Source organism: Hippichthys cyanospilos, chromosome 20 (assembly GCF_059441005.1).
Source record: "Hippichthys cyanospilos isolate Australia breed blue-spotted pipefish chromosome 20, RoL_Hcya_1.0, whole genome shotgun sequence".
Lineage (NCBI taxonomy): Eukaryota > Metazoa > Chordata > Actinopteri > Syngnathiformes > Syngnathidae > Hippichthys > Hippichthys cyanospilos.
In genome coordinates, this window is record NC_142388.1 from 13,710,422 (window position 1) to 13,737,500 (window position 27,079).

Sequence of the window (27,079 nt, forward strand, 5' to 3'; positions counted from 1 at the left end):
ATGAATTGAATTAAACCTGTCTGATAATTTTCTGGTTGGTTAAGCAGCTGAGGGCCTGGTTAATCAATTTCAGCTGTATTGGTGTTCATGGAATTAACAGCAGGTGCAGTTCAGCGGCAACAATGAGAAAACCCTCAAAACAGGACTGGTTTTACATGTAAAGGTCATTTCAAGTTTCTCCCTGGACCTTTTTTGGCTGGTTTTCCACTCGTGCTGATTTTGGCTTGCATAATCATTTCTACTGGCAGTATGAGGCGATTCCTTAACCCTACAGAAGTTGCACAGGTTGTACAACTTCTCCAGGATGTTACATTCACACGTGCTGCAGCAAGAAGGTTTAATATGTCTCCCAGTAGAATCTCCAGAACATGGAGGAGAATTCAGGAGACTGGTGGTTCTTCTCGGAGAGCTGGACAGGGCCGTAGAAGGGGCTAAATCCTTCAGCAGGACCGACACCTGCTCCTTTGTGCAAGGAGGAACTGGCTGAGCACTGCTCGTGCCCTACAGAATGACCTCCAGAGGGCCACAAGTGTGGATGTCTCGACCCAAACAATCAGGAACAGACATCATGAAGGTAACCTGAGGGCCCGACATCCTTATGTGGGCCCTGTGTTCTCTACCCAGCACCGTGGAGCTCAACTGGCATTTGTTCAACAACACCAGAATTGGCAAGTCCGCCACTGGCGCCATGTACTTTTTACAGACGAGAGCAGATTCACCCTGACACCATCCGTTGTCTTATTTGGAGCATGCCGCAACGTTGTCAAGCATGCATACAAGCTCATGGGGGCCACACAAGATACTGAAAAGCATTTTGAGTTGCAGAAATTAAAACTAGCCTGCCACATCGTCATTTCATGCTGGTTATATGGTGTCTACACAATTGAGCCCTCTGAAGGCTGAAAACTTTTATTTCCATTAAAAGACTTGGCATTTGACTTTTGTTCCTAAGACACTGCCCTGTCATTATTTGTATGGATATCCAACTTCATATTGAGATCTGATGTATTTAATGTGTGTCTTTAAAGTGCTCCTTTAACTTTTGTGAACTATATATATATATATATATATATATATATATATATATATATATATATATATATATATATATATATATATATATATATATATATACATATATATATATATATATATATACATATATATATATATATATATATATATATATATATATATATATATATATATATATATATATATATATATATATTTTTTTTTTTTTTTTTTTTTTCAAAAAAGAAAATTCAATGCGAATCTCAATATTCAAATTTTCTGCAAGATATCTGCATACCAACAAAGTCGTGTGACACTGGGACACACAGGAGACACTGAGGTGTAGGCAAAAAGGTTTATTAACAGAAAAAGCACACCGCGTGAAAACACAAACTTCGTCAAAGTACAACACAAGGGTGAAAATGATGCTCAAAGTACAACTGGAAGAGACTATGCAAAACGGCAATTAATTAACTATGGGGCGGAACCAGCAGGAGGACATCACAAAGAAATACAAAGTAGCAAAACAATGAGTAGACTATCTGACTAAACAGACACAAGAAGAAAAAGTAACAGATTAAATACTCAAGCAAAAACAGGAACAAGCATCGAACAGGTAAGGAACCAGGAAACGAGCTGGAAGCTGGGAATTGGGAGCAGTGATAGATGCTGGAAGGCTGCAAATGCAATAATCCAGCGATGTTCTCGCCACTGTACAACTGAGCCAACAAAACAATAAAATCAATTTCAGCAAAAGAGATGACCTGACTCCTTGTACACTTTTTTGAACAAAATTGTTTCACAACTCGTGTAAATTACTTTAGCTTAAACGACGTTTTTTTTCCACATTACTGCAAATAATTTTTTCTACAACTGCAAAATATTTTTTACACGTTTACAAGTTCCAATTTCCACAGATGTACAAATGTATAATTGTATCATTTTTAATATACTGTACCGTAAATTTCTTGCCTACAAAAAAATATATACAGTATAGCTACGCCTCTATACCTTCGTCCAATCAGATGCGTGATATCTCGAAGCCCCGCCCCGTCGCACTCGCTATTAATAACAGTGCCACAGCAGCTTTTTGACAGTTGTCATAGATGCTAAAATTTTCTGACCGCAGCAGCAGCGGCTTCACCCACGGATGCTGCGCCGTCCCCACACACAGACACCTGAAAGACACGTGTCATTCCACAGCTAACCGGAGCCACATCTTTAAAATTACTCCTGCTTTTCATTTAAGTTAAATCCAGAAGTTGAGACGCACACAATGGCAGATGATAATGATGCGACGACCAAGATTCAGGACCCGGCCAGCGAGCAGCTCGAGCTGGAAAAGAAAGAGAACGGGGACGGCCAGGTGACAGTCCCCGAGCAAAAGACGGACTGCACGTTCGAACACCCGGAGGGCGGCTGGGGATGGCTGGTCATGCTAGCTGCCATGTGGTGCAACGGCTCCGTGTTCGGGATTCAGAATGCCTTCGGGATCCTCTTCCTCTCCCTGCTACGGGAGTTTGGCTCCGAGGACGACGAAGACCTCCGCTTTCGGACAGGTGAGCAGCCGCTCCTAGGAAAAAGAAATAATTGCTTCGTCGCATTTCTAATCGCAAACATGATCTTAAAATCCAGTTGATGTTTTAATTTAAATGCTTCGTCTACTGTAGTGAGTTCCACACATTTAAAGGAATCATTGACTTGCCATTAAAATATTACTGCGGCCATGTTTTAGTTTAGGACCAAGTGTGAAAGGAATGAAACATTAATTTTTTACAAAGTTGTGTGAGCAAATAACTACTTGCGTTGCAGGAAGAAATTAGCCAACGGCAACTAGCCAGTAAGACATCTGGTCGTTTGGTGGTGTGAAGTACAGTGTGCATGACTCTTTACGGCGTGACTTGGCGACGTGGAGAATATCGTGCGTGTGTGGGATCCAGGTGTGAAATCCTGCAAAAAACGCATCCTTAAACCTCTAAAGGTGGAAAGTAATGCTGTCAAGAAATAAACAAGTTTGATATCCTCCCTATTTAAATTATCTCTAAGTGGTAGGCACAGCTCTAGTCCACGTTTTGCATTATGAGATTGCCAGATATTGTTTCTTTCCACGCATGAATGTTTTTATTTGCGTTTGATTCCGGTTTCGTACTCCGCACAACCGTACTTGGCATTGTGGGAGTTCATTCAAATTCAGTAGAATATAAGACCGGAACAGGTCCTTCTGGTGTGTAAATGTTTATTGATTAATTAAAGGTGTGTCATTGCTCAATAATTCAGTAGATAAACAATACAAATTTCATTACTAACACTTTGTAAACCACATACTTGCCAATTCTCTGCACTTTGTGATGATTTTTGGCAATGATGATAAAAAGGCTTGTGGCAAGACAAAGAAACTGTTGCTGTTCAAGTACATGTCTTTAATCTTCACATGCCAACAATGAAATATTATTATCAAAGTCCAAGCCCACGCCAACTTGCATGGTAAGTGAGAGGCGTGGTTCCCAATGCCTGCCAAAAGCTGACATTTTCTTTAGTGTTGGAATAGTTCGCTTGTAGTACTCGGCGCAAAGCCTTCTGGGATGCCTTACCTTTGTGGGATTGTGCACTCCCCGTCCCCAAAGCTGTTAGGGGTCACTGTCTTGGATTATTATCTCATTTTCTGAGTATTTTTAGGACTTGCCAGCTGATCAAAAATCGCCATATGGGCAGAAAGTTGCACTCTGTGGAGAAATCAACTCATACTCCATGTCCTAGTCTCTTTGTTTATTTTGTTTGAGGAGAAAGCCATTAAACACTTGGTTAACTAGCTGCTGTTGACAACATTCTCTATGACACACCACCGCATTAAAGTGGACTAATTACAGAAGGTTTACTGTATGTCTATGAGTACAAGTCAACCTCTCGTATACGTCGACCTCCCTTTTTTACTTAAATTTGGGCGGAAAAAAAAAAACGCAAATATAACTTGACTTTAGTGGCTACACAGATCATGGCAGTCCAATTAGAACAAATGCTGTGTGTTATTAAAAAAAAACAAATGTACGGTACTTATAGATGCATTTCTTCATCGTATGTTTTGAATAACATACTATTGTGGTTATGGAGGGTGGGGGCGGAAACGAGACAAGTGTGAGGCAATGTACGTCTGCATGTGGATGCAAATGCTTGAAACTAATGTTGCGACAATAAAATTATTTGAAGTTTCTATGCTGACACACCAAATAGCTCCACCTATTTAAATCACAGACATCCTCTTCTTTCTCCTTGGTAGTCATCTTTGGACCCGTCCAATTTGTTTGAAATGGAGGTCTTGGAAGATGATTTGCTGATCATTGTACTTGGGACATTGTTTACCCAAGTGACTACTGTGAGATCAGACACATTTTTCAGAGGCCCGGCAGCATTATCTAAAAAACATTTGACATGGCCCGTAAGGCTAGTTAAAAAGAATTATAGGTTTATATACTGTACGTTTTTCTTTTTTTCAACAAGAACTAAAAATGGCATTTTACTTGGTCGGGATAATGTGTTAAAAAATAGTTTATATACTCTCGTGCTTTTCTTAATATGGGAAAATATAAATTATTTATGCAGGTATTTAGGAAAAAAAACTACAATTTCTCTCAAACACTAATGAATAAAGATCATTCAAATTTAAAAGCAACATTCATTTAATCCACTTTGTGTCACGGTCCAGTTTAGGAATACACCACGTTATTGTTCCTGAAGTAACTTAAAAAAAATACAGTATCTTAATATAGGTTGGTCAAGAAGGTGTGATTCAACTGTGGATCTAGTCTATCACACTAAAATTTTGCGAAAACCTTAAAATATTTGCCCAATAACCTTTGATAGAAACGTATGCATTTTAATTGCTTAAAGCAACACTTGCGCCTTGACATTTTTCTCTATGTGGCCATCAAACAAAAAAGTTTGGACACCCTGCTATACTGCAACATAGCAGAACATACATGAAGAACATAACAACTGTGATTGGCTGATGACTTGTCCAGGGTGTACCCACCCCACCTCTCGTCCAAAGACAACTGGGAAAAAAAATCAAGCTCACTTGTAAATGAATGTCATAACAAAAGCAACAGTCCTATTCCGTCACATTGCTAATGATGATCACAAAACTGAATTATTGGTCACCGTTTGTCAAAACAAATCTGGTTAAATGTCGTTGAAACATTCACCTTTAGGATGAAGCATCACATTCTTGGATTTTCGTCACTGGCAATCTTAACATCTGATGCTAATCTGCTGGTTCTGTCCGATCAATGACAAACATTACTTTTGTCAATTATTTTTGTCTCCACCCTCCTCAATGTAGGCATTAATTTCCTTGCAAAGCACCACTTATGTTGCTTTTTAGATTAGCTGATGCAATGCAAACATAGTATGTTCCAAAGCATTGAATTTCTTGTCCAGGAAGATCAAAGGTGATCATAGACGTAACATCGATAACGTGTCACTGATATCCTGGAATACAAGGTCATGTTCAGGGTCCGATCAAGTTGCGCTGATGTCATATACAGTAACTGCTCAAACAAAAGGGTCATTGAGTATTGTCTCATATACTAAGATGTGTTTACTGGCTTAGGTCCTTAATTTATTGACATACACTTGAATTGTATTTAAAGAACTGACTTAAACGGCTATACTACTTGCTCTCTCGTTTACTATTTGTAGCACACATCTGTGCATGGGCAGATTAGCAGCTATTGTGGTAGTACTGTTTTTTTTTCCTAACTGCTTGAGTGCACACGCACTGCCTTTCCCCCTGCCGAGAGTTCACCGGCGCACTGTCATAATGATTGGTGTCTTCCCTCAAGTTGAGCTGAGACAAAGGGAGTGTGGGAATGTGCAAAGTTGGACTTAAACCTCTCTTATGTAACTGGCCACGGCGCTCAAAACCATTCCATGTTATGAAAGCTCGATGAACAGCTGTGTGATGTGTGCGGTCTTAGGAAAATCCAAAAACCTAACCTCCATCTTAGTTATAAACTGCATTTCTTTTTTTTTGCCTTATTCAGCTATATTGAGCAATGGAAAGTTACAATTCATTTTTTTAATACCCCTTTGATAGTATTAATAAATAAAGTAGACGGCTCAAAAAGCTCTCAAAATGTTGTCGATAAATTGCCACTTCGGCCACACATTTTATTCATTCTCAATGAACATAGGCATCTTGTTTCAATTGAAGCAGCAGTAAGATGTTCTTGTTATTTCCTCTGGAACTAGGAAATATACTCACAGATGTTTTTAATTACTAATAACATTCACAGTCAACCCATTTAAAATGACTTTGACTTATAGGGTGCTCATTTTACCTCTGAAAAATGTTGGGTCCCTGGGACATGCAATACTAAAAAACTATGGGTCCCAGCAGAAATGTTTGAAGTCCCAAAAATCACGCTAAAAAGAACCAAATTTAGGGCTCGAACTATATTTACAAGATGTGAGCAAAAACCAACAACGGATATTAACAAATGTCACAGTAAAATGAATTAAAATAATTGAATGAATTTACATGTTGCCTCTGTCATCATCTATAATGGTCCATTTTGGTGGAAAAGTCTACTTAGCTTCAACATGTCAACGTTTGTTCCTCTTCTTGATCTTCCGAAGCATTTTGTTTTCGCTTCATACTTTCTGGCTCATTGTTAGCTGATTTTGTACTCACTTGTCACTGATACCAACAAAATTGCCGAGTTGATTTTCTTTCACGCCTAAAGATAGCACTTTCAGGAGGCTTTTTTTCTATAACGAGATCCAGCAGATGAAACCTCATGACAAGGAGAACTCAGGTAAATACGAGAAAACGTGACCTGAGAGATCAAAACAAAGAAGGTGGACTAAGTTGTAAAAAATGTTAGTAAGCGGTCAGGTTTTGCTGACTAAAAGAGTAAATAGACAATGATTAATATTTTGATTGGGAATAATTGACGAATCACGATTCGATTTTGATTTTGGGTCCCTGACTCAAATGATTTGATTCCATCTAAAATGATTGCTGCTTCAATCTCTAGATGAACAAAGAATCATCATATAACTTTAGTCTGCTTTGCAAGACAGTAAAAAAGGGAAACTGGGAAAATGGGTCATGTGTCAATTGCCATTCAGATGAGTAAGATACTGTAACTGTATGCTAGTGTACTGTGTTTCAGTAAATTGGGGTCTCAGGGAGAACTAAATTTTTTAATGTAGTTTTGGGAAAGACATGGAAAAGGTGTGGGTGATAAGCCAATTTTATGAACTAGCTCTCAATTAGTTCAGGATAATGTTGAAAAATGTGAAACTGTTCTAGCACTCCCCCCTTTGTTTTGTCCTTTTTTGTTGTTATCAGAAATTATTTATACTCTATGGTCGCCAGGCTTTGCATACCCCAGTCATCTTACCATAAGATAAATAACTTATCTGTATTCTGACTAGATGTTTGGCTCCATAGGATCTGTTTTTGTACCAAATGCCCAAGTTTTTTTTTACCTCAAATCATGGTGAGTATGACTGGAATAGAATCAGCTCAAGTATGCTGAGCAAAACCTTTTTATCCAAACAATGTAATTAATTATTTTTTATCAATTGTGATTTTTTTTTCTCGACATAGTTGTACTGTTTTATTTCTCTTTGTTTTAATCCTGCTGTCTGTTACCAGGTCAGTATTGCAAATGAAAAACTGTTCGGGGTTGCCTTGACTGGGGGGAAAAAGAAAATATTAAATAAATGAAACTAACTAAACAAATGCTACTTCTCCATTTGGGGTTGGCTCCTTTAAGGAGGTTTGCGGTACACATGATACAGGCAGTTCCAAGGGTGGAAGACTGAGTGAGGCCATGCTGCCCATATAGAGCTAAACATCATAAATCCTCCCAGGAACATTTTCATCTTCTGACATTGGTATTTCCGCCTCACTGAGAGTACATAACTGAAATAACAGAGGTAAAAATAAATAACTGTTGGATTTCTCCTTCAACTAGAACTGCAGTTTGCAGCTGCAACTGATTATTTTATTATTCAATTAATCTGTTGATTTTTTTGCGGGTTCATTAAAGAAGATTTAAAAAAAAAAAATTTGAATTTGCATCACTTTGCGCAAAGACAGGACTTTTTTTTTTTTTTTAATGTGTCAGTGCAAAAATGTAGAAATATGTTCTGACCATGAGTCAGTAAATGGTTTAGTCCAGAGGTGTTCAAACTCTGTTCTTGAGTGCCGCTATCCTGCATGTTTTTGACACACCCGATTCAAACAATCAGCTCATCAGCAAGCCTGGCAGAAGCCTGATAACAAACATGATCATTTGAACCAGGTGTGTTGGAGGACGGACATATTAAAAACATGCAGGTTAGCGGCCCAAAAGAACTGGGTTTGTACTTCCCTGGAAAAAAAATAGGCAAAATGTTTTCAGTTTTTATCAAAAGACATGTAGTTCAAATAACATTTAATCATAATAAAGTAAATTTAGAGTGTTTTAACAGAAAATAATAAGATATTGTATTAAATTCTAGCAAGCAACAGACCCATGAACATTGGCTTAGGGCAGTGCTTCTCAATTATAGTTTGCCAAGCCCTCCCCCTAGAAAAGAGACCCCCCCCCCTTCCGCCGCCCCCACTCAACGCACTGATTATAAATAAGATCATTATCTATAAAAGTTGTATAAGTGTACCTACGCCTGTATCCTTTTTAAAATAAAAAAACAATATAAATCAACTTTCAACAACTGTTAATTATTTTTAAGAGCATTTACAGCATAGTCTAAAACAGGAAAAAAATGACCAAGTGCATCAAAGTATTAGGAAAAAAAGAAAAATACATTATTATTTCATTGCACTTATTACACTTCACATGACAGAAACAAATCCTTTTCCCTGTGGTTATCTGCACCACCTAGCATCCCCCCAGGGGGCCCACCTGACTATTTGAGAAGCACTGGCACAAAGAATTCATGAGAGCGCACAAAGTGCATGGAAAAAAAAAATACCAACACCATACAAGAGTTCAACATGGTCCGTTGTTGAGTAATCATTGCAACTCTACGGCAGTTTAATATTTTCTCTTATCTTATTCTGTGACTGCTTTAGTTTTGAAATAGTTAACAAGACATAACATTTGATAAGCCAATTACAACAAAGATAAAAATTGTGCTAAATTTTGGACAGATGCTAGTCTGCTTTCTGACAACCCTCGAGGTGCCCATGAGCAAGGTAAGGCTCAAGTAGTTCAGTGCTATTTGGGTGCCTTTCTTTTTGAATCTCTCAAAAACAGAAATGGCTCACCCCAATGCCATTCACTCCCCACTTGTTTAACCTTTGAATGGTATTTTAATCATTTTTGGGTCATTTTCTTCCACAGTGCTTTCGTCAAGGGATGAAACACTACTGGTAAAGTGATAACTAAGTGGTCGTGCCATGTTGAACTTTGACATGTTGTCACCATCTGGGTGAAATTTCGGCTCCCTTCTGTCTTGCAATGCTTATTCTTTGATGTGAAATACCTACTATCTAATGAGCCAACGAATTGGTTAAATACTGCACAAAGGTTAAATAGTATTATAAACTGTTTCACAACTAGATACTACTTTTTTTATCGGAAATAATGTAATATTACTTAAAACATTGTGCTATTAATAAAAATTTAATGATTACAGTTAGTTAAACTCATGAAATGATTATTTATACAATAACTACAATCCTGCATTTTTATGTGGTCTTGATGTTTACAAAATGGCTGGTTTAAATTTAGACTACACACAGAATGTTTTGAAATAGGAACTACCCACCTTATCCTCAGGACATGACTTCACCTGTCTTTCCACTCTTTATCTGAAGACAGCAGTTTCCTCTGCCGGAACCATTCAATTCTGCTGCTGTCATATGCGCCGCAGTACAAAATATTCTGAGTTGCACTTACTTATATTCTTACCTCCTCGTCAGATCGTACGTCCGATTTACAGTACCTTTAAATATGAAGCAGTGGGATTTTCTTTCTTTCCTTTCTGAGTTTTCTATTTCCGCTTGATTGGATTGCTGACCATACCCTCAAGATAGAGAAAAGTGTGTTTGTTTTCAGACATCCTGGAAACATAACTAAACAAAACATAACTAACATGGGCACAGTGGCTGCTTTCAGACGATACTCTAAACAGGCAAAAACTACCTTTATTAGGTAGACATTTTTCTATTTTTAAGTCCTAAACTGGCAAGGATTTTCAGGATTTCAGGGAAATTTAGAGGTACATTAGAATTTAAGCAATTACTGTTACAGATCCTTTCGACCGGTTTGCCTCTTCATATTGTCGGCCGAAAGCGGCTGCCGTGCCCAGTAAACGCTTAAACAAATTAGTCTAAACTTATAAATTTGACATTGCAACTGAAGAAATTTCTGAATCATTTTCTTGCTGTTATCTACTGTCATACACATGGCTATTGAACATGCTTCCAACCATTTTAGAGATAAGTTAGCACAGGAGCGCTCAAACTTTTTTGGCATGATCTACAGCGAGGGGAGGGCAGTAACTAATTGGACAAGATCCGTTTATTTATTTATTTTTAAAAGTGGGGCGGTGAATATGAGACAATGTACTGACTGTCAAGCCACTGTATTATAGTAAAAGCCGTATGTTGTGAGGAAGCCAGCCAGAGCTTCAAAATAAACTGTACTTATAGTACAAGTTATGAGTGACATGAACGGCCAAGGCACACTTATGTTTAAAAGTTCCTCTTGGAAGCATAGTCGCGACAACGCTAAACTAACTTGATAGTTGAAGTTCAAACTGCCAATTCAGGGCGCTAAAAAAAACAAAAATCAAGGGATTACTTTTTTTTTTTTTTTTTTAAATTGAAGTTCATTTGTTTCCTCAATTGTCGTTCTTCGTACGATATCATGTGGTTGACCAACAATATATAGGTGGTGTCCCATTGGATCGTCATCTTATCGTGGTGGGGCACTTTGCGTGTCTCCATGACCTCTAGAGCTATGTTGGCAGGAGTCTCGCACTCCTGGCAGGGTTACCGAAGCCGAACAGGTCGAAAGGTCGAGGTTGAGGACCAAGTGCGATTCAGAAGACCAAAGGCAGAGCTGGCGGAAGACGGTGGTGAGAACCACTACAATGTCTGCAAAGGAGAAAGAAACCAAACCTGGGATTGACCATGGCTACGGGAGTAAACCCCGAACGAAAAATCTGTGCTCCGGGGGCACACATATGGGCAGGCTTCCAGCAGACTGGGTCTCTGGCAGTGTGGATCTCTGGCAGTTCCCTGCAATTGCACTCAACTGAAGGTTGTCTCGAGTTCCTCTCTTGCCACTGGAATATAGTGGATGTGGCCAAGATTGTGGGGGAAGGAACTGCGCGCTCCATCCCTCACACAAATCCACTCTTTGCGCAAGCTTCAGCTTCTTTCCGATAAGTCCTCTGGCGACAGGATAAAGTGATGGGGGCAGGTCAAGGATGTGACTGGAAGCTCCTAGCTGGAGTCCTGCACAGGGGCGGCATGGGTGTGATGGTCGCTGTGAAGACTGGAATGGAACAAGCTCTTTCTTCGGCAGCTGCCTATGTGACTGATCAGCCCTATTCAGGGCCCGCACTGCTCACCCCAAATTGGGGAAGGGTCTGGAAAAGTTGACCTAAAAATTGCTCGTTCCTCATACCTCATACCCCACTCTGAATGCTGAGAGCAACATCAAAGATGACTTCTATGAGACTCTTGCGGCTGCCCTATCCAGAGTCCTTAAGTCCGACAAGCTTGTCCTCATGGGTGATTTCAATGCCTGTGTTGGCACAGACGCCAAGCTCTGGACTAAGATGCGGACTATGGCAATTTTTGTAATATAAAGAAAAAACCTGTACAGAAGCGACCATATCTCCAGGTGTTACTGTATTTGATAAATTATAACAATAGATTTCTCCTTGGTTTTTGTTCGAATTTTTTCACCAATGCGAGTGACATCACAGATCTGTTTCGTTTCCGGTTGAGGAGCAAAAATGGCAGAAAAAGAAGGGTATGAAGCGGTGCGCAATTGGAGGCACGAGTGGCAAAATGCTACCTGTGTATTCATGCCACATCAGTGCCATCTAAAGTATTTCCAACTGCTAGAGACATATTAACACAGTTTAGGACAAACATGTGGACATGCTGCTTTAAAAAAAAAAAAAAGTTTCATGTGTGCTCATAGACGTCATTGATAAATGATAGATATAATTTGTCTATTGTAATAATTTCCTTGTGTGTTTTTTAGTCATTGTCAATATACATGCCATAGTTTTTTTTTTTTTTTTTTTTTTTTTTACAAACATTTCCAGTTATATAACAGTATATCTCAATACACTTTTAAGCACAATACTTAGCACGAGTGGTGATACGTGTTGCTCTGTCGTACCACAGCAGTTTAGTTCAAGCATGGAATCCTTCAGCCACCAGCCATATTTAACTTATCACCTAAGAAGAAAACAAGAAATAATAACTAGGAAGTGTAATCTGTACTTTTTTCATTATGTTTTGAATGAAAAAATAGCGTAAAAACATCTCCTTAGTGGAGGTAATGACTTACTGATTAAGAAACTGAATCCGACAAGACAGGTGATCACCTATAATGCCAGATGCAATTTTGTTGTTGAGTGGGTTGAACTTGTCGATTAACTTGCAGTTATTGCTACACCTGCTATTCTCACACAATGTGTCATCTGTTGCCAAGCTCCTGGTCACAAAACTGGAACTCCTAATCATCCAATAGGAATGGTTTACACTGGGGCGGAGTGGCTCAGCCCATTGATGTGCCTGACCTAGGTCAAGGTCAGTGGCCTTTCTATCCATGTAATGGACTCTGGTTCTCCTCCTGTGGGAATTGGTGAGCTGCATTTGATAAACTGGCCTGACGTGAGGAAAGCCAAAGACCTTTGGACTGAAATGAGACTTTGACAGTCACATATTGCACTCTTTGTTTTGTTTTTTTTCTTCACTAGCTATTTATAATAAGTAAAATGTCTCAACGTACTATTTGTTTTTGAATTACCTTGTCTTTGAAAGTGCAAGTTCACACCCATTAATTTGAAGGCGGTGTTTTGTTGCTGAACGGGAATTTGGATCACTGACAGTCTAAGACATTGAAAATATTATTTTTGTATCTCTACCTCTGTTATGCTGTGGGTCAGGCAGCCAGGATGTTTTTGTAGATCTCCTGATCAGTCAACAGAATGAACTTCGCTTAACAGAGACATGTAGTACTTTACAGGAGTTTGACCTACCTAGGACAACATTAAATGCACAGTTGTTTGAGTTGTTTATTCATAGTTTAGAAATATTCCTGAACAAGATTCATGGCAATATAGTCCTTTTTAAAATGGGGCTAGGAAAGATGAGAAGCATATTTCTTTTTGTAATACAGTGGGCCCCCGGGTTACGAACTTAATCCGTTCAGCGGCTACGCTCGTATCTCGAATTGCTCGTATAGCGGGCAATCCAAACCCATGTTAATTCGTGAATGCGTGCAACGCGCGCCGAAGCCATAGGTAAAAACGACACACTGCATACATATATTAAAATTGAGTGACATAATCTGCTGTACACTTGCATTATATAATAAATAGAATGGATAAATAGCTTATACCTTTGAAACGACGAGACTTGAGCTGGGTGTAAGCAGAGGGGGGCAGAGTCCAACGCTCCAAGTTAACACGGCGAAAGATATGCTATTGGTCTTACAGTGTTACAGTAACTCTTTCAGTCAAGGTGCAAATCACGCAGATACTAAAATATCATCCTCTTATTTCTTTCTTTACTGCTGCTAGTAATTTTAGAAGCTATGTCTAACAGATAAAGTTTGCAAAGTCTTCACAACTTTCCGTTTTTCACTAATTTTCTCTCCTTCCTTCCATCCTGTCCCATCAAGCTAGATAAAGGCGTTCGGCCAATAGCATATCGGCATTTCTGTGATTGACGTGTGACGCCGGCCAATAGCATCTCCGTGAGTGAGACCGGGTGACCTTAATCGACCAATAGCATATTCGCATCTCCGTGACTGACTGATAATTATTCACACTTTTTTTTTTTAAACGGTTGGAATGTATTGACAATTAATTAAAAAAAAACACACATTTAAACCAATGACAATTCTTTGTCCTGCAATCGGCACATTTAATTTCATGTCAGCTGTTTTTCCCTTTAGCTGTACAAACACTACACTTAAATGGTAATATATTTAGACACCGTGAGTGAGACAGTCAGTGTGACGTTGTAAGACCAATAGCGTTCACGTTACTGCCACAAGTATCTGCTATTGAGTGATGATGTCGCTACTGTTGATTTTATTGACGCAATTAAACGAGAACATTACCACATACTCAATGGCCGGCATGTCGAATTGCTCGTAAGGCGAGAGGTTTGTTCGTATGCGGAGGACAAAAATCTCCCTGATCCACGCTCGTAAGGCGAATTGTTCGTAAATCAGGGTGCTCGTAAGCCGGGGGCCGACTGTACTACAATTTTAATGTTGTTGTTGCATCTGTGACTGCATGGCTGTTAGTCTTTCATTTAATGATCACAAAATGAGCAATCTAGTGTACAAATGTCAATATAAACAGGGTAATAATTTCTGTCGCATTTTTAGCTGCAGCTGAGCAAGTTTAACAAAACATGTATTACGTATGGAGATATATATATATATATATATATATATATATATATATATATATATATATATATATATATATATATATATATACACACACACATATGTATATAGATGTATATGTATATATATATATATATATATATATATGTATGTATATGTGTATATATATATATATATATATATATATATATATATATATATATATATATATATATATATATATATATATATATATATATACACACACACACATATATATATGTATGTATATATATATATATAATATATATATATATATATATATATATATATATATATATATATATGTATATATATATACGTATATATATATATATATATATATATATATATATATATATATATATATATATATATATATATACACACACACACATTATATATATATATATATATATATATATATATATATATATATATATATATATATATACACACACACACATACAGGATGTCAGCACCAACGCCTTTTTGTCTACAGTATAAATTGCCTCTGAAAACTTATCCGACTGTCACAGGGGCACTTGAGTCTTTCAGTACCATGGATGAGAATTTTCGTCATGTAAAATACTTAGGTTGTGTGCCAGTGACAATTCTTATCACCTGTGTGCGTGTGTGTGTTTTTCAGTCCAGTCTTTCATATGGCACCACTCGTACAAGTCTTACAATGGAATATTCTATTGGCCTTGAAATATGCATCAAAATGCTCAAAATCTGCTGGCACTCAAGGAGTTGCGTTTTTAGATAACGCTTGGCACTGAAAAAGTAAATATACTTATTATGCTAGACTCTGCACTAAATATTAGCAACAAGCACCATACATTAAAAAATCTGTGTCATTATTTATTTTTTTATTTTTTTTTGTAGTTCCCCGAATTGGCGATTGAACGCGATTTCAAAACAACGCTGTGTTTACATTGGGAATTATGGCTTGTGATTCACTCCGGGAAGGAGTAACAGCTTGTGCAGTAGAAAGTCAAGGCACAGTTATTCCGACATGCTTCCGAGGAAAAGAAAAAAAAAACACTTTAAAATTAAAGCATACAAAAGCGTTAGTGAACATGGAATGGCAAGGCTTAATGTGATGAGTTGGCTGGGTTTCTCACCACCTTTGGCATTGTGTTTTAGTCTTGCACACAGATCCTGTGTTTTACATTTCACTCATGGCTCAACAAGCCAAAACATAAGAATAAGAATATTGTGTACTACAGGAAGATTTATTCCATCCCTACCTTCCATACATTTGCCTAAGAATAGAGAGGTCTTGATTTTCTAGCTACTTTTGTGCATATAATAGTATCATAAATGGTGAAACAGAAGTGCACACCTTTTTATATAGTCACATGTCTTTGATTTAATCTCAAATAAAACTCATGTGTTCTAGATGTGCCCATTTTAAATCCACTGTAGATAGTTTAATGTGGGGAAATTATGTGTAATCTTTTGGAAGTTTAATGCCAACATTCCTAACCTAAAATGATCTATTACATCCTGTGTAAAAATTGTTTAAAGTCACTCTCTGATAAGGTCACAAGCTGTACTATATTATGGGACTCTTAACAGCTGGTCAACTCAACCATTATAGATAATGGAGTAAATCTAGTTAATGATTAACGAAACGCTTGCACTGTTTCCGTGAAGGCTGTTGAGCGATAAAGCACTTATAAAAGGTAAACATGTTTGAGGCTGACCACCACTTCAGTCCCTACAGGAGGGCCAATTATTTTGCTTCTTGTTCATGAACATCAATCATGAGGCCACAACCCAAGAGATCTGAAAACTTTCCAACAAGAGTTCTTGGTGATTGATTTATTGTCAGCCAGAGACAGAAGCAAAGGGATATAATCCAATCTTCTCCATTATGCTTTATTTAGTTATCCTTAGTGGATGCCACAAATTGCTGATCAACTTTATTTAATATATTTTGTTCTTTCTAATGTTTGGCAGTTGTTTTTTTTTATGTGCTCCGTGACAAAAATTTAAAATAAATACATTTTTAAAAAGTGCATCGCTGCTGCAATAGCAAGTACAATATTACTTAATAAAACATATTCATGTCTTTCCTCCAAAAATTCATTCACCACAATCTGATTCCCAAAGCATGAATCATTCCTGTTTTTCTAGCGTCACATCTTCAGTCGGCATGAAGACTCAACTCAGGAACACTAATGCAATTTTTCTATAGTAAACCATAATGTATGAATACAACAGCCAGGGGGTGAAAAATAAGACATGGAAAATAAATATATTCTATTAATATAGGATTAAAGTGTGACATCATCAGCAGCCGTGCAGCTACAGAAAGATGCACTACTATCTTCCGGTCTGAGTCTGAAGCAGGCAGACAGTGGCTGCTCGGCAGAAAAGAGTTTATTTATTTTTTCATATGTACCTTGATTACTCAGTACCAAACAAGTAGCTCTCTGTTTCAAAAAGGTTGGTGACCCCTGCTATAGATCATCCCTTTACGGTAATTAGTGTAAGAAAGAATATGGCCGATCTGTGCATCAACGTCCGGCTGATGTGGCTGACAGATTAATCTTCCTTGAATTGACAAAAAATAAATTAATCTAATATTTAAGTTACCGTTTATTTTGTGCACCCATACTATTGGCCTTCTTTTTTTGGGGGAAAAAATGCATCTTATATTAGGGCAATTACGGTAATTTCTTCTAATGTTTGGAGATTTTTTTAAATTTAGTTTTCTGTAGTTTTCAAAGCCGGTTTGTTATTTTCTCCAGGGTGGTGGCCAGAGTATATAAGAGGGTGGCATGGCCACCTTTGGCCACCTTCTAGGGCTGCCCCTGTCTCTAAAGTGTTTGAAGCTCGGATGGTCTAAATTTTATATCTCTTTTACCAACTCCTAAAGTTGATTTGTGGCTCCGCTCTACAAACCACTGTTTTTTTATCTATGAGTCATAGTCAAATTGGATGTTTATGAGGTTTTGACAAAAGAAAGTGAGCCGAGCCAGAAACACAAAAGCTGGTCACTGAGGAGCAACGTTGTTTTGTGGCCCGTTTAACTGTCAGCTGCTAGTTGGGCTAATTTCTAGATGACACACTAAAGAGACCACAACTCTCAGATGACTGGTCGCCCTTCCAAAAACCCTAAAGGCTCATATTTGAACTCTTTCAGTGCCAAGTGTGATCTTAAAAAGCAACCCTTAGAGTGCCAGCTAATTTAGAAAGTTTTGACACATCATTCAATGCCGATAAAATATTGCATATATGTCACTGTATGTGTATATATATATATATATATATATATATATATATATATATATATATATATATATATATATACATAATCCAGATTAATTCCTGAGGAAATATATTACAACACTATGAGAAGTTCTGAAATATTCTTTTTTTTCTGCCAAGCCTCTATAGAAGAGGGTTGCTCAGAAATCCCCCTATCATAGCCGTGGACATGCCCACCACCCCGTTCTTTTCCTCTAGCGAACACATTTAACGTTTTACATGTGGACATTTAGTAACTGCAGCCAGAACAAATACCAAGTGTACATTTGATCTGTTTTTTTTTTTTTTAGCACACACATAAATCACAGTTCTTGCCGGTTTTCACTTCCTACTTTGCCAAGCCAAAAAACATATGTGGGCAATATATTGGAACTTGTGTTGAAAATGTATAACAATCAGTACTCTTACTTCACCAGTCCTACCACTGTAGCCCTCAATAAACTAGTCACTATTAGTTATAGCTGCCGTAAGCATTTGATGCAAGGAAGATTGCCGATTTACATGTTCTAATTCATGCCAGATGTGTGTAACATTCGGAGGCCCTGATGTGGGTTGTGATAGGGTCTTTTTTATTTCTGTAAGCTAATACATGGACCACATAGTTTTTAAACCATAAAACAGGCCAGTTAAAAAAAAAAAATCATTTAAAATGGTACACACGCACACACACACACACACACACACACACACACACACACACACACACACACACACACACACATATATATATATATATATATATATATATATATATATATATATATATATATATATATATATATATATATATATATATATATATATATGCTTGTGTTGCAATAACAAAGGCTTGCTTTTGACTTTACTTTCAAGGAGGAACTTGTTTTGCAATGTCAGTGAGTCTTTACAGTTGTCTTGGTCTGCCACATTCCCTGTAGATTCCTTTTTTTTGAGAACATGAGGAAGAAAATCCCAACTATAGATTTTCTTTTAACATGTAACTGCACAAAAACAAGATGCAATATTTACTGGTAGGATACTTACCAGGATGTTGCTTTGTTATTTTTTTTGTAAGGCATAAAAAAACACTTGAGGGTAAATGTGAGAGGCTAAAAATATTTTCCAATATGATGAAGAATGTATAGAGCCCAAGAGCAGTGTCTTTTATCACAGTGGGGTCTGACTGCTGGGGGTCTGTGAAATAATTTTGTTTGGCTCACTCCTTGTTTTTTGACGCCGCCTCTGGCCGCTGTTAATAGTGCATTTTGTTGTGGGGAAGGACGGATTTTAGTTGAAAGTAGTTGCTGTCGGTGCGAGCGCATTGTTCGTTCTTTTTGTGAGATCTAGCCCACAAGTGTCTGTGAGTTGTTTTCTCTTTGTTGGAATATTTTCATATATGCTAATATGCCCCAAATTAGTCATTTGTTGGTCCAACTTGTGACTGTAGATAATATGCTAGCTAATGTTAGTTTTTATCTTCAGTGTGCTTTGTATGTGTTTAGCTCCTTGGCATTTTCGTTTGTGCTAGGTATTTCCTTCTGGTAAATGTTAGCATAGGCAGATGTTTTGCATTGATAATCATAATTGTTTGCATCTAATTAACGTTTTGTATCCAAAGGAATATTATTCATAATTCAGTTATATGATTGATTTAATCCACGCAATTTGTGTACATTTAGTAAGAGATATCCTTTTTGCACATGGAACTTACCTGAGCTATGTTTGGTGTATTTTTTTTTCTTTATAGTTTTACAATACAATTGAGTGAGAGCTGTCCTACTGACATAAGTGAATCAAAGAAGTTACACTCATTTGCTGTTGTTACTGTATGTCTGCCTAGATAGAAGCCATTGTTACATCTAGGAAGGACAGAATATTGGGTTATTCATCAAAAAAAAAAAAAAAATATATATATATATATATATATATAAATATATATATATATATATAAATATATATATATATATATATATATATATATATATATATATATATATATATATATTTGTGTTCATTTCGTTTTATTTTGTATTAAATTGTTTAAGTATTCATGACTCTTCAACAAAGCAATCAATTCAATCACTTTGATATATTTTTAAAACTGTATTAATTTTTCAATTTGTTAATGCGTTTTGTGTCTTCAATGGCTTGCTTAACGAGGTGATGAAGCCAGCAAAGTTAAAACAGTATTTTATTCAATAATGCTGTTTTTACTAAATAATTAGCAGCAACCTTTTTGGGAAAATTTACCTGGTTTGTTATGAGAACCAATGGTTCTGCAATTTGCAAATTTTATTTTCTAAATTTCAGTATAACTGAAAAGTAACAAATATTCTTGAATATGATGCAGAATAAAAACAGCACTTATGTTTGGCTTAATTTTTTTTTTTTAACTCTTGATCTTGTCTTTTTTGGAATGCAAAGTAAGAACACAACCTCAACACTGAGAAATAGCGTCAATCAGAAAATGAATTCGAATGAGAAGAAAATAACAGTGATAATTAAAAGGAAAAAAAAGGGGGGGGGGGGGGTTTGTCCGGGAGATTATATAAAATCACTAGCAAAGAGCAAGACTAAACCAAGATAGTCTCGCACACAAAGCAAATCTTTAGGAACAATCCACTACCTTATTTAAATATACAAGATTCTTGGCGATGGAGTAACATGACGGATGGAGTATGTCATTTGCTCAAGACCCTGTAACTGATTAACAATATTGACAAAACCCCCCTGGGTGGGACAGGCTGTCTTTAGCCAAAACTTACCAACAGTACCTTTACAAGGTAAACATCATTCTTTTCCGTCCCATCTGGTATAATTCCTAGGTAACTGAGGACTGAGAATGAAACACAGACATCAAAAAGCAATACACTGGAAATAAACTCCGCCACCTCTCCCCAGAAAATCTGGATGGTGGGGCAGGACCAAATGTGAGAGTGATCAACCACAGGCTCCCCACATTCCCTCCAACATCTCAATTGTCTCCCAGTCAGTTTAGATTTTCTTCTGGGGGTGATGAAATAGCGAATCAGGTTTTTCCAGCAAAAGTCTCTCCAGTTCCATGAAACTGTGTGGAGGAAGCCTGTGTTTTCCAAGAGTCCAAACATTTATCCTGTGGAATTACAATGTCCGGCTCCCAACCATGTTTTACATAGTCTGTGTTTAACTAAGTTAGTGAAATGATAAGTTGCTACAATTTGTGTGGGGCGGCACGGCTTAGTGGTAGTGTGGTCGTCTCCCAGCCGAAAGGCCGTGGGTTCGATCCCCCAACCATCAAGACCATGTCTAAGTGTCCTTGAGCAAGACACTGAACCTCCAGTTGCTCCTGATGCTGTGTCATCAGTAGGTAAATGACTAGTTAGTGTAAAGCGCTTTGAGTACCTAAGGTAGAAAAGCGCTATATAAGTGAAAGTCCATTTACCATCCATTTACCATTTACAATTTGCTTATTAGGCATTTACCTAACAGTCATAAGCATCCATAAATATGTGAACAATCTCTGAAAGTTGTACTGGGTTATGACCTCTCAATTTTTTTGTAAAAGTAATCTCTAAGATGCAAGTACCTATTTACCCCTGTTCACCCAACCCATGGTTTTGACATAAATTATTGAAGCTGCTAAGTTCCTGTATGGGGACATAATCAAACACCATAACCTGTGTCTTATGTATATTTAGGCCAGAATATTGACCATATGTGTCTAACATTGTCATTAAGAAAGGAAGCCTGAATCAGGACTCCTTAACGTAATTAACACATTATCCACATTTGAGCTTATTTGTAGTCTTCTCCTCCTATTGAAATACACTTAATCTGGCTTCTTGGTGGACTGCTTGGGCCAATGGTTCAAAAAAAAAGAATTGAAAAGACTCGGGCTAAGGGGGCAACCTTGTCAACAGCCCCGTCTAAGGATCTTGAGCCAGAAAGGCTACCATTAACGTTGATTCTTGGAGGCAACCAATAAAATCTTTGCTAAAACCTGCTGCTTTAAAAACCACATCATCCTTCACACTATCTCACTGCGTATGTAATATCAACAGCGGCCAGATTGTGGATGGGGGGGGGGTGCTGGCTGCTCTAAAAGCAACACCATCCTTCTCACTATATATGTAATATATTTAATATGAACAGCGGGCAGGAGCGGTGCCAACACTTTTCAAGGTCGCAATCTTTGGCCGAGACCGTGCTAAATATTGTGCTGACAATGCTGCGCTATCGTTAGATTAGCACAGTAACTACGGTTCAACAGCTGTTAAGTGAAGCAAACGCTGCACATACCAGTTGTCCCAAGTTCTCGCTTCCGCCTTTCTACAAGCCAGGTGAGTGCTCTTGCTTGGCTCTGTTTTGTATTGAAAGCTCAGCTGGTCGTGTTGGATCGTTTCCGGTGACCGCAAAGCGGGCGCCATGATTCATTCCTGCCCCCTGCGTGAGCTGTTGAGTGTTCCCGAAGTTGATTGGCTGTCACAACGCGAAATGCGAAAAAAGTTAAAAAAATTAACTTCACGCGAAAGGCGAAATTTCGCTTCTCGTGACTGCACGCGGCCATTCGCGTCGCTCCATTCACGTCCATTGCGTTGCCCGACGCGCATTCGCGCGAACTCCATTGACTACAATACAAAAGTCTCCTCTTTTTCTCCTCGTTCGCGTTCGGTGTGCACGTAGCATTAAACTAAATCAACTCCAAAACATTCTTTCGGGTGCAGCCCACACGACCCGGTATCAGTTGATTCACACACCGGTCCGCGGACCGGGTGTTGGGGACCACTGATCTCGGTTACCTGGGGCCCACTTCATTATAACGTTGTTTCGAAAACCTTATATTTTTTTGTACCTCCTCACCCAATATTTTATCCATTTCAAAAACCTTATATGTTTTTGCACCTCCTCACCCAATATTTTATCTTTTTCCTGTTTAAGATTTCTAATTTGGGATACAATTTGGGGATTCTTACAGCCAATGTTTGATTGCTTGATTTGCTTGTATTCTCTCAAATTTTCCCATCAGTCCAGTCATTTTTTTTTTGGTTTTCGCCTTTTCTAATGCAGTCATTCTTGCAATGAGTTTCCCCCTTAGGACCGCTTTTGCTGCATCCCATAGGATATTTCAGTTTACATCCCCATGTCATTTTAATTCATATATAGGGCAAGATCATTTTCTGCGGCCGATTTAAAAGAGAATTAATTCAGAGTACCGATGTAAAGCCTCCACGTAGTTTTCCTTTGTTTACTGTCTAGATGTAGCGTTAAATAAACCCCATATGATGCGATCTTACAATTCCTTAATCTGTATTTATCCTTACTGAACATAAAAAAATAAATCTAATCTGGAATAAGACTCATGGCGTGCAGAGTAAAATGTGTATGTACCCTAGGTGAGAAACCCTGCATGGCCCGCCAAACAACAATCAAGCCTAGTTCTTTCAACATTCTATTAATTTTTTTTCTGTCATGTTACTTCCTCTTTCTTATTTGTTGTATCTAATTGTGGGTTAAAACATGTATTGAAATCTCCAGCACAAATAAGCACCCCAAATGTTTCAGTTGCAACTAAATTGAACACCCTTTTAAAAAAGGAAGTACTGTATCTCTTTTGGGTGGCGCCTAGACATTAAATAAAGTCACTTCTTTATCATAATTCTTCCCCTTACTAGGATAAATCTGCTATCCTTGTCTTTGATTTGAGATATAAACTCAAACTTAACAATTTTTGCAATCAGTATGGCAGCCCCTGTCACGTCGTGGCATGGCGGCGTGAGGACGCGGAGGGAAGGGGACTCAAAAACGCAGGAGGACGGAGAGAATGTGCTCAAAATGCTCTTTTCACTATAAAACAAGGCAGGAAAAGCAGTAGACAAAAACTTGATAAAGTAGCAAAATAAATGAGGAAATGAATATAACTCACGAGACTAATTCGGATGATGGGGAAGAATGGAGGGCGAGTAGGAGGGAAAAAACACAGCGGCACAGGGGACACGAATTGACGAGACCGATGGGGTGAGAGGTACAATAATCCGACGAAGGCAACCGAGGGACGGTTGTTTAAATACATGAAAACTAATTACAGAAAACACACTACAGCTGGACGGGGACAAGAGGCAAGGGAACCGGATAGGCTAACACGTGAGGAGCGGGGGCACACGGACAACAGGTGGACGAGATAAAACTAACGAGACTGAGAAAAAGGCAGATGCAGGGAAACCAACACGAATGAGTCAAACGAAATTAACCAAAAACTACTTAAACTAAATCCAAAAACCCGAAAAACCCAGACAGAACGTGACCCCCCCCCCCCCCCCCCCTTTTTCCCATTCTTATGTGATGAAAAGAAAACCAACTTTCTTTAATTTGTATGGTCAACATCTGATAAGTGAGTTTCTTGTCAAAACGATACATTGACCCTCTCCCTCTTCACCGTGGCTATCATTTTTCTCCTTTTGATGGGCTAGTTTAGCCCATTTATATTAAGGGAGAGTCTATTATAATACTGATAGTGCATTTATGGCTTAAATTATTTTTTGTTTGGTTTGTTTCCCCAAACATTTGCAATGGGGGTCCTTGGGAAAATCTGCATTCCAAAAGGGATCACTGACTCCAAAAAGTTTGAGAACTGGTATGTTCGCTGCATTTAGCTAGAAAATTAGGTCATACACTGTGTAATTCTCCCAAATTTCATTGCTTCAAGTTGATGTGCTTGATGCAGGACATAAAGTTCTGTTGGTACTTTGTTGGCAATTGTGCAGATGATTTATTCACACTTCATTCTTTTCACTTTGTGTTTATTCCAACATGTCTTTGATTTATTCACACATCACCCTTTTCACTTTGTGTTTATACCAACATGTCTTTGCGAGACATGAAAGAGACTTTGAAAATCATAATTGGCTAAAGTGTACGAAGCACATAATTTATGGTACAAATGATGTAGATTTGTCTGTGGTGAAATGATGGTAAAAATATTCCAAGCCAGAGAGCAGCTGCTTATTTGTCCAAATTGGTCTTTCACATCCTGGGCAATATGAGCCAATTAATGCCTGTCCATTAGTTTTTCCATTGACTTTAGTTAATAGATACCTCGGCAAGCAGATGCTCGCAACAACTGTGAAGTCACTGACAAACAAAGTCATCAGGAAATCATGGGGTCCTTTGTACTTGGCCGACATAGTTTACCACATGTATTGTTTTCAGGACGTGATCACCAGAACAAAGATGTAATGGTTATGTATATGAAGAAATCTCAATTTCTCAGTTAACTTTGATATGTGATATCAAAGGAAAAGCATTAAAAAACACTAGGAGGCTAAAATATTGCATAGATTTTTCAAAACATGACAACGTTCAATATGCCATACTGCTGTCCCTTCTAAATGCTTGCAAATGGGAGGTCAAGCGATACGCCCGGGAGGTGTCAAATTTAGCCTGTGTCGGGCTCATTTCTTGCTATTCAAAATGGAAAATTTGTCAATTTTGGACAACACGCGAACAATAGAATTTTTTTTGACACTCCAAAACCATTAGTTGGAACTAGCCAATTTATGATATTTGCAAGCCTTTCAATGACTTTAATGATTGGCTTAGCCTGGACTCCCGTAATGCAAGAGTCTTCAAAAGTCATAATACTCTATGACATAAAAATATTCCATTTCAATTTCATAAAAACATAAATATACAGCATAGTTAATTTTGCCATCATCACATTTTTACAATTTTTGTACATAAAGGGGGCGGAGGTCCCCCCCCCCCCAAAAAAAAAAAAAATACTAATATATATATATATATATATATATATATATATATGTATATTATGTATATTATGTATATATATTATGTATATATGTACACACAATGGGCCCCCGGTTTACGAAATCCCTGTTTTACATCATTTTCATCTGACGACGTGGACCAGCTCTTACGCACAAACCTTTCGTCTTACGAACCATCCAACATGCCGGTCAGTGTATCTGCACTATCTTTTTCGCTTTGCTGCATCGACAAAAATAGCTTTTCTCGCATGTCACATATGCTATTGGTCTTATAAGGTCACAGTCACGGTCTCAGTTACGGAGATGCCGATTATACTATTGGTCTTATAAGGTCACAGTCACGGTCTCAGTCACGAAGATGTGGATATGCTACTGGCCGCCGTCACCTCAATCACAGAAATGCCAATATGCTATTGGCCGAACGCCTTCATCTAGCTTGATGGTGTGTTGTGAAGACTTTGCAAACTTTATCTGTTAGACATGGCTTCTAAAATTGCAAGTGGCGGTAAAGGAAGAAGTAAGAGGATGATGACAATAGAAACGAAGCAGGAGATAGTAAAAAAAATACGAAGGAGGCGCACGCATAGTTAACCTTGCTAGTGAGTATGGCCGTAACCGCTCGGCAATATGTACAATTCTCAATAAAAAGGAAGCTATGATAGCAAATAAGTCTTCTCAGGGCAAGACTTTCCTTGTCGGGACGGACCTCGGTCGACAACAAAATGGAGAGACTTCTATTATGGATTAAAGAGAAGGAAATCGGCGGTGATATGTTCTCGTTTAAGAAAAGTTCTCATTTAAGAAAAAAATAAAATAAATTCTGCGGGTTTGACTATGCTCCCCTCCGCCTCCACCCACCACCAGCTTTTGTCATTTTTCCTTTGTATATTTATGTTATGAAATTTAACTGTACAGTAGATTATGTTAGTAATTTTTAATATGTGTATAAAGTCGTGATGTTTTTACTTAAGGTTTTTGCACGCGTTGCATGCATTCACTAATTAACATAGGTTTGGATTGCCCGTCATACAAGCAATTCGAGTTACGAGCCTAGCTGCTGAACGGATTAAGTTTGTAACACAGGGGCCCACTGTATACAGTATATATAGATATATATTTATTTATTTATTTATTTTAAATCCACACACGTATTTTGAGGAGTTGAAAGTAAATGTATATTTATATTTGACAATGTTTTGACCCTTTCATAGACGAGTGAAACATCCCCGGACACACGTGGGTTAAAGGGCAAAGTCAACCCCAATTTCTTTTCTTACAATCTTTTCTATGCAACCCCCTTAGTCGAAAATCAGCTTTCTGATTGATATTGTGTTGGTGGAGTATGAATTAAGCAGCAATTTTAAAAAAATAAAATAAAAAATCCTTCTTAGGGGG

The 27,079-nt window shown here is 37.9% G+C and overlaps 1 protein-coding gene and 1 long non-coding RNA gene across 2 annotated transcripts in view; one reads left to right on the forward strand and one right to left on the reverse strand.

Annotated features, from left to right (window-relative positions):
- Positions 1 to 1,355: 1,355 nt before the first annotated feature.
- LOC148407473 (uncharacterized) lies at positions 1,356 to 3,148 on the reverse strand. The gene is made up of 2 exons (XR_015863848.1): positions 2,288 to 3,148; positions 1,356 to 2,192 (listed from the first exon to the last, which is right to left on the reverse strand). It is a non-coding gene; the product is annotated as an uncharacterized LOC148407473 (long non-coding RNA).
- Positions 2,059 to 27,079, forward strand: part of slc16a10 (solute carrier family 16 member 10) — a 62,241-nt gene continuing 37,220 nt past the window's right edge. Inside the window, exon 1 of the mRNA XM_088403753.1 lies at positions 2,059 to 2,573. Within this exon, the coding sequence (XP_088259879.1) occupies positions 2,291 to 2,573 (283 nt within the window). The 5' untranslated portion in view covers positions 2,059 to 2,290. The remainder of the gene's footprint in view (positions 2,574 to 27,079) is intronic.